The sequence below is a fragment of the Prionailurus bengalensis genome, chromosome A1, assembly GCF_016509475.1.
Source record: "Prionailurus bengalensis isolate Pbe53 chromosome A1, Fcat_Pben_1.1_paternal_pri, whole genome shotgun sequence".
NCBI lineage: Eukaryota > Metazoa > Chordata > Mammalia > Carnivora > Felidae > Prionailurus > Prionailurus bengalensis.
The window spans coordinates 214,727,159-214,738,858 of record NC_057343.1 but is presented as its reverse complement, the minus strand read 5'-3'; the positions used below and the strand labels follow the sequence as shown (position 1 = coordinate 214,738,858).

The 11,700-nt window shown below is 46.1% G+C and overlaps 1 protein-coding gene across 4 annotated transcripts in view; it reads right to left on the bottom strand.

Annotated features, from left to right (window-relative positions):
- Positions 1 to 393: 393 nt before the first annotated feature.
- The window catches only part of MTMR12 (myotubularin related protein 12), a 65,770-nt gene continuing 54,463 nt past the window's right edge, over positions 394 to 11,700 (bottom strand). For 2 of the 4 annotated variants that reach the window (XM_043600434.1, XM_043600443.1), the window contains exons 13-17: positions 9,735 to 9,907; positions 7,230 to 7,394; positions 6,155 to 6,316; positions 5,167 to 5,265; positions 394 to 3,292 (exon numbers count right to left, since the gene is read on the bottom strand). In XM_043600434.1, the coding sequence (XP_043456369.1) occupies positions 2,723 to 3,292; positions 5,167 to 5,265; positions 6,155 to 6,316; positions 7,230 to 7,394; positions 9,735 to 9,907 (1,169 nt within the window). In that variant the 3' untranslated portion in view covers positions 394 to 2,722. The remainder of the gene's footprint in view (positions 3,293 to 5,166; positions 5,266 to 6,154; positions 6,317 to 7,229; positions 7,395 to 9,734; positions 9,908 to 11,700) is intronic. The other 2 variants (XM_043600452.1, XM_043600462.1) reach the window with 1 other exon arrangement.

Genomic DNA, 11,700 nt, shown 5'->3' with positions numbered 1-11,700 from the left:
CTCTTTCAGCAATAAAACAGACGTCTCACATATCCCCGCAAAAGCAAAGCGGCAGCAATATTTAATTTCACATGTTTGCAAAAACCCTTTTCCTTTATTTGCCGTGCAGGGCTCTTGCCTTATTTTATTTTTTCTTCGTATCATATCATCACCACCTGAAATTTTACTTTTTTTGTTTTAGTAAACTCTATACCCAACGTGGGACTCAAACTCACGGCTCCAAGATCAAGAGTCACATGCTCTACTGACTGAACCAGCCATGTGCTCCTAAAATTTTAAATATTTATTTGGTCATTGTTTCCCACCACTACCAACCAATCAACCAACTCAACCCAACACACACTGAATGAAAGTAATTGTTCCATGTTATAGCAACCACATCGAACGCAGCACTGCTTGTAAATTGTGCTTTAATTTCTGCAATCAGGTATGATGCAGTGAGATACAAGTATAAACTTTCATACATCCAGAAAATAAAAAGCACATTTATACAGATATAGCCCAACAGCTTATTCCCTTAAAAAAAAAAAAGTTTTTAATGTAATTAAAGCTAATTTATCTTCAGTGTAAAAACTTGGAGGTATAAACAAACTCAGGATATTATATACAGTAAATTAATGTACATTTCCAAACTTGCACAGTGCAGCATTTTAAACAAAGTAAATGGTCTCATTTCAGTTTTTACTGTTAAGCATAATCCATATCTCAATCTTGAATAAAAATGTCACAATATATAAACCCACTAAGAATTCTGTACACAAATACAAGTTTATAGAAATCTGATTTCAAATATAAATACATAAATTGTCATGACCTCACGTTACAACAGCTTATTTTTCTATTGTAATTTTTTAAAAAATCATAGAAAAATACTTCAATGCACATTCAACTGCTATGACAAGGGCCATGACCTTGTGCCTTTAAACCATACTTTGTGGAGTGTAAAGCATCACACCGGGCATTTTTGGAATGAAAATTACTAAGATTCTAAGATTGAAGAGGCTACTGTATAAATATTCGTGTTATAATATGGTAACAAAAATAGCTCCATAGTGTATCTGGGAGGCAACAGGGCAGAGAAGTGGAGGTTAGTGCTAGTTTAACAAGGCCCACAGAACGTATGTTAAGGTAGCTCATAGACTAGTGTATTTGCAAAATCCCTACTGCAAGCCTAACACTGAACTCACTAGTGAGACTTAAGGCAACCAAGACCGGACATGTGTTTGGACCCCAATGCACGAATCCTGCCCTCTCCTCAACCTCTGTCATTTTAACAGACCAACATGGCTCATGTGCCAACATGAAGAGGGGAGAAGAGCAAAGCAATTTCTTGTACAAACAGAAAGACAATATTCAGTGCAAACTGAGAAACTTCTTTATCAACAGTTTCAAAATTTCTTATTGCCCTTAAAGAACTGAAGTTTTTCTAAACATGTAACATTCAAATTGGGATCTATCCTGGATAGCAAATGTATATCAAAGGCAAACATTCTATTTGAAACATTCTAACATTAGTTCCCCCCTCCCCCACCTTCCTTTTGTGGGATTTAACAGGGTTCTACTGAGAATGAAAAAACTGGTCCTTACAAAGTGTACTTTCCTGCATTACAAAATATATACCATTTAGACAGCAGATTCAAGAAGGTCACCAGGCATAGTCAAGTTTCTTCTATGGCTTTTTAAATCATTGAGGTACTATATGATAACCATCGCTTCTCATATTTATGCTCAGTTGCTTCCCTATGAAAGCCACGTTCAAAAATGATCCTGCTCATGTCTGGGAGGGCTGCTGCGGAGGTCACAAGCGTTCCCAAGCCTCAGCACACTGTCAGAAAAAGGCAAAGCCATTACTTTCAAACACTGAGAGGCTCCAGAAGCATGGAAGCTCCTTCAGGCAAACCAAAGGGATTCCCCAGTTTAACCAACAGATTCAGCAGCAAGATTCTGGACTACATGCCCCGTGGCGGGGAGCATGGAGGGACGGCAGTGAGGGGTGCCCAGTGGGCAGAGAGAGACCCGGAGCTGTCAGCACACAAAAGGGCGGTGTGGCTGCTTGGCTAGCCCACCAACCCCACACAAAGTGATACAGTCTATGCAGGACGGGGGATGGTTGGAAATGTCAGGATGGGTGCTATGGGTGGAATTTCCCCAGCTTTTCTCAGGCAAGAGGACACAGAAAGGAAAAATACTATGGCTTAAAGGAATGCCATAATCTTAATACCTCTAAGTGAGTCTTTCGATTTGCCATACACACATCACATAAAGCTGCACTTTCTCCAAGCTAAGATGGGTAGACTGGATAAATTCCCAATGACTGGATAAATTATCTTGGCACAAAAAAGATCTGAAGAAAGCACTGAGTCCAAGAGTGTCTGACCAAAGCCCTTTCTCGTAGTAAACCAGCCACTGCAGGTTGTATATAATACTTATGCACAATGGCCACAGTTCTTTTATAGGTCAAGTAGTAACTCCTTCCAATTAATAATACTAGAGATATGATTTTAATTGCATAGTCTTCAGGAGAAAGAAAAAAACCCACGAGAACCAGCTCTTTTCCTGAAGATCCTGGCTTCCTCCTACAGAGCCCTGGACTAATGCCTGAGGCCTCCCACTCCCCCCACCCCCACAGCAGTAAAGCATGAGCTGCTAATCCGGAGATCAAACATGGTGGACTCCTGCCTCAACCTTCAACGTTCCTCTTTCACATCACTGAGTGGATGAGTCACACATCCCCTAGGTCCACAAACTCGTCTTCTCGTTTGGCCAGATCTTCTTCATCACCCAGAGCTTTCCAGCCGCTGGTGGGCAAGACCGGCTTAGAGGGATGTCGCTGCAGCAGAGCGAAAGGAAACAGGGCCGACAGGCGGGCAGAGCCCCTCAGCAACAAGGGGGCCTCTGCCAGGAGCGCCCCCTGGCCATGGGGTCTCGCGTCGATTTTCTCTTGTAAGCGCTCTACTTCCTCCATCATTTCCAAGAGTTTGCTCATGGTGGCCGCTCTGCCACCGCCCAGGATTTGGGCTTCTGGAATCCAACGCAAGTAGCGCTGAGCCCACACTTTGATTTCTGGCCCCTCAATGTGCGGCAACAACAGACCGTGGTAGTCAGTGGGTTTGCTGTGCCAGCTGTCATAGAACTCTCGAAAGTTGTCGTGTAGCTCATCGGAAGAGTTAATTAATTTGCTAATTCTCTTGCCCAGAAGGTTTTTAATTAAATGATCGGTTTCTTCCCTGAAAAATCCTCTTTTGGGAGATGATTTAGATTGGGTGAGTGGCAAAGAAAGTTGTCGTTGATGCTTTGAGAGAAAACACACAAAAAAACCTCTGGTTAGCCTGAGAGCAGTTACGTTCATGAGAAATCAGAACTGCCATGAGACTGGAAAGCCATTAAAAAGCAGTAACACAGTGGCGGGGGGGGGGGGGGGTTCTTATTTGTTCCATGATGCAAATGTTGGATGCACATCGTGTTCATAAACAAATGGATGAAAGCAGGCACCAGGGCGCTGTGACAGAGAGGGAAGCTGTCCACCCCCCTTCCCCTGGCACAGGAGCACTAAGGCACTTTTGAAGAACAAGCTTAAGTCGAGACAGGCTGTGGATTCAGGGCAGTCTGGATGTCAGGCCTATTCAGTTTTTGAAGAGTGCAAAGTGCTTCTTCTTTGAGAATGAAATTCTGAACACCTGAGAGGAAGCAGCAGCCAACTACCTGAAGATCCTATCACTCAAATGAACTGCATTTGTAGGTTATCAGGCAGCCAGTGGGAGTTTAAGCCTATGTCATAAAGATTCTTTTGGACAGAGAGACAGGTGGGAGCAAAAGGAATTTGAGAAGTGGCTAAACTGGCCAGATGTTCTTGCCTGACGTGCTGCACTGAGTAAAAAAATGTGAGAGCATGTACATTACTTCCCTCCTGAGTAATTCTACCTGCAGCCAAAGCAAGGTGATCAATACCGAGGAGTGCCAGGGAGGGGCCGTGAAGGTGGGGAAAGATGTCAAGAGGTTACAAAGAACCCCAGAGTCCCACAGAGAGGTCAGCAATGTGGGGAGATGCTGTTTCTCCCCAGCTCTTTTGCTCCTGAGGTGTGAGTCTGAAATAAGAACAGACAAGTTTTCTGGGCAGGCTAGCCCTATGACTCTCTAACATACTCCTGCCAGTGGTTCTTTGTGAAAAAGAGCATTCTTTGTTATGGAATATAGAATAATAATAAACATATGAGAAAAAAGCAAAACCATCCACAATGACACAACTCAGAGCTGACCAGGATTTCTGACCTTCCAGCTGGGGGTGGGAGAGCAGCCTGGCCTCTCCTCCCCAAGGATCAAGGCCAGTCCGTCCACACAGGGGACTGCTGACTGCAGGCGGAAGCTAACAGCCACTGAGTGTTTACTGCCTGCCAGGTTTTGTGCTCAGTGCTTTACGTGCATGGACTTAGCCGATCTCCACAGTCACCGTTATTGTCCTGTTTCACAAATGAGGAGACTGAAGCACAGAGGTTAAGCAGTCCACAAAGACCCCGGCTAGAAAGTGCTAAAGGTGGTCTTACAAAAATCAGTCTGGCTCCAGAGACTGCGCTCTAACAGAGCTCCACTGGTCTCGAGAGCCCTTTCTCTCAACCCCTAAGTGAACAGAGGGCTCAGGAAGGGCATGCTGGGAGGGAAGCCTAGTCAAGGCTGAGGCTGAGAGTGCACACCGGAGCAGGCCCTGCAGCCTCATGTGGCTGTTCACAAGCAGTGCTTCATGCTGATCCACCACAGCCTCTTAGTTTCTACAGAACTTCTCCAAGGCCGCCTGCCCACTCAACAAGGGGCCCTAAGCCCTATGTGTGGTGTCCTAACCCAAAAGCTTCAAAGTTCCTTGTGGCCCCAACCCCAACTCTGCTTTAGCTTTGGCTCAAACCTCCTGCACCAGTCAGCTCCTAGAGCCTAGGCCATCTGCTCCTAACTACAAGGAAAAGGGACGTATGTACAAGGAAAACTGGATGTAAATACAGAAGTGAAATCCAGTCTTGCAAAGGGGAACGTCACTTTCCTCCCATGCACAATAAGGGATCAGGCCCTGGCTGTCTCTGAGGTCCCCTGCCCCTGGCCCGGGGCAGTTCTGGGATCCTGAACAGGTGACAAGTGTGCATGCAGCCACCAGGGGGCACAGCACACCGAGGAAAAACTGACCTCTGGCCAAGCTGTTCCGGAGCTCAGGGCAGTTCTGGTCCAGCTGGTAGGAAAGAGACTAAACCAGGAGGAGAAACGTCCACCCCGGCCCTGAGGTCCCTTGAAAGAGTAAAGCAACAGTTCTAAGTTGTTCAGCAGCTGGCATCTTCTGCAAGTGCGGGCTTTGGTTCACCTGGCCCCCAAGCCTCTTAGAATGGAGCACCTCCCACACCAGACTGGCCAGGCTCCCTGGAGGGCAGGTGGGATCAGAAGTAGGGCAGTGGAGAAGGCAGAGACACACAATGATTTGGGATTCACCACTATCACTTTCCCCTTCGTTGGGTCTGGTGGGGGGAAATTCCAGGCCAGGAGAAAGAGCTAGGAAATGCCACAGAAATCATTTGTCATCTAGGGAACTTTGGGATTTTATTAACTACAATCAAGAACATATATCTGAAGTGATATCCAAATTATTTGACACTTGTGATTCACAGCACGGGTCAGCAAATGACAGCCCGCGGCCAAATCTGGCCTGCTGCCTATTTTTATAAATCCTGGAACACAGCCGTGCCTATTTGCTTATGTGCTGTCTGTGGCTACTTCTGCACATCAATACAGTGGGGAGACTGGACAGCCCTTAACAGAAAAAGCTGTAGCTACCTCATCAGGAAAGGTCTTGCTATTGAAGACATGAACCAGTACAGACCGAGCAAATCCCACAATCAGTGCATCTTTTACTCTGCTAACCACACTCAGGTAGAGGGTTCACACAATCCCATGCAGTACAACTGTCTTGGCAGTAACATCCCCGGTGACATTCAGCAAATGGTCATGTCTCATCGGGGCAAAGGCTGATTTGCTGAAAGCAAATGATTCTCATGGGCCCTGACAGTTGGCCTGCCACAAATCTTGACTCTTCAGACTGTTTACAGAATCCATATGTCACTTTTTCCTGCCATACCCAGGGATCCTGGGCAGATGAAAGGGGTTAGACACGTGGACATCTTACTTTGAAACGCATTCCTTTCCGCTGGCCTTTGTCCAGTTTTGGCTTTTCCACATAAAGAGGGTTTTTGAGCAACATCTGGGCTTTGGGTTCAAACTGTACAGACCAATCCCACACGGTGAGCAGATTCAAAGGCTTGCTTTGTGTATCCTGGCTTTCCCTGCCCTGCCAAAACAAGCACAGGTCATGACGGCTTCCAGGGAGGGCTGAGGAGAGCAAACACACAATGCCGAGGGGCACCAGAAAGGGCGCTCCTGCCCCGAGACCAAACACTCACGGCTTCCTCGTTTTTAAAGGCTGCGGCCTTCAGTGGTCGTTCATTTAAGACTTTGGGTGGGAAGGAAGAGGGAAGAAGGTCACCTTATTTTCCAGCAGGCCACATGTCAGCTGCTGATGGGCACTTTGACACCAACTCTGTGAGGTCATGTCACATTTTATATTTAGGAAACTGAGGCTCAGAAAACTGAAGTGAACTGCCTGAGGCTCACGAAGCTGGTGAGTGACCGGCTGGGATCTGAAACCGGGGCCGGGGGACTGGAAGCCTAGGCTCCGTGCCTCCGCTTCACCGAGGAATTGGCTAACGCTGCTCCTGGAGGCCCAGCTCAAGCAAACCCGGGGCCGAGAGGAAGCCGGTCAGAGGCCCTAAGCTTGGTTAGAAAGCAAAACCCCCAGGAGCAAGGCCCTAGGAGAGACTTAAAAGAGTGTAAGATGGAAAGTAAAAGCTTCCCTGCTTTGCCTTGCCTCCATTCTCTCCAGAGTAACTCCAGGCACCAGGCAAACGGAAGAGAATGCTGACCAGATTTATCAAGGACAGCTTTTAATTCTGCTTAATTCCTCAGCTCCAACACTTGCTCCCCACGTGCACTTGGGCCAGTTCCCCATCCTCTCAGTGCCTTGACTCCTCAGGAATAAGAATATACCCCCCACAGGGTGCTGTGACAATTACCAATACCCAGAAAGCGCTCAAAACAGGGCCCAATATATAGTGTTTTATAAATATTTTTATCATCAAAACTATTGCAATAAACTCATGAATCAGGGCTTCTTTAAGACACAGGTTCCTAAGAAGGACTCTTACCACGTTATCTTTCTGATGAGGCGAATTGAAGAAGAAGGTGCTAAAAATAGGTATGTACAGGCTATCTGACAACACAGTCAGGTAAGTCTCCGTGAAATCAAATGCTGGGGGGTGCTGGTGCACCAGCTGCCAGACACAATCTAAGAAAAGCAGGAACACAGGAACCTATGTGAAAACAAGACACGCATTACTGAGCAGGCACTACAAGGCCAAGGCCAGCTGTCCTGAGTTCAGGGGCAGCCATCTCAACAGCCATGGAAACCACTTCTGAGCACTGTATTCCCTGGAAAACACAGTCGACTCCATCCCACGCCACACAATGAATATGCTCAATTAAAGTCACATGCCTAACCTTTTGGGATGAGCACTGGGTGTTATATGGAAACCAATTTGACAATAAATTTCATATATTAAAATAAATAAATAAATAAATAAATAAATAAATAAATAAATAAATAAATAAAGTTACATGCCTGTGACTAGACTCATTTCAGTATTTGGCAGTACTGATCTGTACGAAAGACATTTTAGGGTGAAATATGTAAAACCTCATTACTGACCAAACACTGACACATGAGCGTTTGCAACTGATTTTGATGACAGGGAACACTCTGAACCCCAATTAAGTGAAATTGTTATCACCTCCTGAAAGAATTCCATTCTTCACATTAGTAAATCGTATTACCAAAAAACTATACTCCATCACATTGAATTTTGTCAATATTCCCTTCTTCACCCCCACAAGGAGGATGCAGAAGAGAAAGAGGATGGGAAAGACAGCAGAAGCAGCAAAGGTGAGTTTCTAACCTTTTTTTCCACAAGCGTACAGATTTTTTTTTTTTTTTAACAGATAGCCTCCTTTACTAGCTTCCCGGAGGCAAGCCCTTTATTGGTAGAGATGGTTTTCTAGGGTGCTTCATCATTCACAAAGTGTTTATCCTTCTGAGTCATCAGCGAAGCTGTCAGGTGGGTAAGACAAGCCATGTCACAGTCTCTCCCTTATGGAGGCTGTCGAGGCCTCACAGAGCTCAGAAGAGAGACAGAAGTTGAGAGGCGCCCGGATGGCTCAGTCAGTTAAGCGTCTGACTCTTGATTTTGGCTCAGGCCAAATCTCACGGTTTGTGAAATCAAGCCCCCCATCAGGCTCTGCACTGACAGCACGGAGCCTGTTTGGGATTCGCTCTCTCTGCCCCTTCCCTGCTCGCTCACTCACTCACTCTCTCAAAAATAAATAGATAAGTAAATAATTCTTTTAAAATGGCCACATTTAGAAGGAAAAAAAACCCCAACATCAATATGTCATTGTGGAGATGCGAAGAAATGCTGATATAGCAACTTTATTTCATACTTCATTTTCTGCTCAGTATATCATTAAACAGAGTGGAAAGTATCTGAACCCTACTATATAGTCATGAAAATGGGCTCAGAAAGTTTGGATGACTTCTCCAAAGGATGGGTGAAAGCAGATCAGACTGTATCTGCTCTTGGACTCATTCTCCCTCCCCAGACATGGTCCTTGACAGTCCTATCTTCTCAAGATATCCAAAACATACTCTTCCCCACATAGTATCTGCTCTCTGCCCATCACGTTGAGTCCCATCAACCTTGCAAAGTTCCTCAGAAAGGCAAAGTCCATTCCAAGGGTGAAAATGGTGATTTCCATTCAGCTTGATGGGACACAGATGAGCAGAGACCAGGCCTGAAAGAAACCTCACAGCCTAGCAAGAGAAGCCGCAGTCTTCCAGAAACATGCCAAGACCCTGAGGGCAGGAACCATGGCTCTCTATTCCCACGGCATGCTGCACCATGCTGCTTCCCATCACAGACAGACACGTTCATTACCTGCAGTAAGAACAACCACAAGCCATGCTCCTAGAACACGGAGCTTTGTAGGTGACTTCGTTAAAGAAAGTTCACCTGTCTTCATTTTCTCTTCAGCAATCATTAACAATGCGGCCAAAGGAGTATGCATAGCTGCAGCTGAGACTAGACCACGATGTGGGGGCCAGCTAAACTACAACGCAATTCACACAGCCAGACGCAGAAGAGGTCATGTGCACAGCACGCTATGTCACCGGTAAGGTCCTGGTGAGGGACGACGTTAACATAAACCTCATGCTTTATTTGAAAAGGCTTATGTGCAAGGGAAAATTTACTTTGTGTTATTATGTGGAATATTCATTTTTTTGCAAGCACTAACTTCACAGAAATTATAGGAGTCCCTCTGAATTAATTTTTAAGTTTTATAAATCAGTGTTATTCCCATCATGAAATACATATTCCCATCATGAAATACACAATTTAGAAGAAAAGGCACTGAACCACTTACTAATACCCTTTTCCTCTGGGAAGGATTTCAGTACTGTTTAAAGCATTTGGAATCATCCAACAGTGAACTGAACATGGCCTTCCTAACAAGCCCAACAGCATGCACTTCACAAGCACCGGCCCGACACCTGAAGACAGGTATTAGAGACCAGGCGCTTCTCCGACGAGGACACTCACCTCCTCTTTGTCACTCTGACGTAGATGGTTGCAGCGATCCAGGAAAGAGTGCCCGCCCATGATCCACTCCTTTTGGACAAGGCTCTGGAAACCAATCCTGGTTCTACAGTGGGGGTCCATCATCACTTGCACCAGAGAGGAAACGAGGCAGCAGAGGTCGGAAGCATTCTCCTCTAGGAGGGGCCCAGCGGCAGTGCAAAGAGGCAGGAGAGTATGGAGTATTAAAAAGCCGCAAAGAGTGCTCACCCTTGCACAGTTAATGGTGGGGTTCCCAAAACCAAAGTGTGCCTGCTACTGACAGTCAAGGTCTACTTCCCTGAAGGCGAGGGCCCATGGGGAAAACAGGTAGTGTTCAGACTGACAGACAAACTGCTTCCAGCCAGTCCTGTACAGGTTCCGGCATATGCTGGCACTAAGCACAGATCTGCTGACTGACTGAATAAAACGCAGCACGTCAAATCCACTGTCAGCGTACCAGCATCGCGGCGTGCCGCATAATGAGGGCAGAGCCATACACGTGGTGGCGACCCACTGGCCTTCACAGAACAAGTTCAAAACTCTTCCAGCTGCCGTGTCAAAGTCTCCATCACTGGACTCACTGTTCCAGGGCTCAGCTGCTCCTCAGACTCCCCTCAGAGCTCCTCTCCTCCACTCCCTCTGCTTGGACTCCCTTATTCCCAGCTCCATAGCTCTTTCCTTCTCTGAGAGCACAGAGGTGCCCGCTTCTCCTTGCCTAGCCTGGCGGAGAAACTCCCCTCGATCTATGTCCACGTGCCCACCCCCAGAGTGCACCGGACGAAACCTGTGTGATGAAAACACCATTCATACGCATGTTCGGCATTCATGACTCCCGGCAAATAAAAGCATACATTTCTGTCCATGCATTTTCCTTACAGTTTTCAGATCCTAAAAGTTAGGGTCTGCATCCCCATGGTTTCCTCTTTGCAGAAAGAAGTGCAACTCAAGCTGCTATTTAAAAATGTCCAGGAGGATGGCGGTGCTAGTATCGGTGAAACTAGAGAAACTTACAAATTCTAAGGAGGGGGATGTCTCCACTGTTAAAACTCTTTCATTCTGACCCTGGAACCATGAGGCACTAAGGTCTAGGCTTACGCTTGTGCTTCTTTTTCTCCTCCAGGGAGACAAGTCTAAACTACGGGAACACATGGATTCAAAAGAAACAAGAGTTTTGTGTTTGGAGTGTTATCAGCTTATTTCAAGTTTCTTTCTTTTTTTTTTTTTTTAATTTTCTTAACGTTTTATTTATTTTTGAGAAAGAGACAGAGTATGAGTGGGGGAGGGGCAGAGAGAGGGGGAGACACAGAATCTGAAGCAGACTCCAGGCTCTAAGCTGTCAGCACAGAGCCCGACGCAGGGCTCGAACTCGTGAACCATGAGATCATGACCTGAGCGGAAGTCGGACATTTAACTGACTGAGCCACCCAGGCGCCCTGAAATAAGTTTTATAATTTTAAGGGAATCATCCTTCTTGCATCTGATGGGTATTAACAGTAAACCTGTAACAGGAAGAAGGACCAGAAAATGAGATTTCAGAGGAGACAACTCAGTCATTCTTCTGGACCGAGTGACTTCTCACATCTCAGCCAAAGATTCAGATGTTGTTTTATGCAACTGTGACTACTGCAGCCTGGCCTGAGAACTTCTGCCTCTCAGATTCTGATCTTTATTCGTCCTCCTCTGTACCACTTAGTTCCTCAGTACTCTGTTCTGCCATTGGTGATTAGGTCTTTTTCAATAACATGCTCAGGCCAACTCTCATTAGGCTGTAAACTTCTAGAAGGCAGAAGTATAGAGCTCTGCACATGGTAGGTGCTCAGTCAATATCGTAAAATCCAAGTCAGTGAGCCAGCATCAGGTGGCACAGAAGCCCCAGGCAGACACATGTGCAGCCTGCCCACAGAGGCTAAATTTCAGCAGTCATGGAGTGCGTCAGAGCCATGGTAAA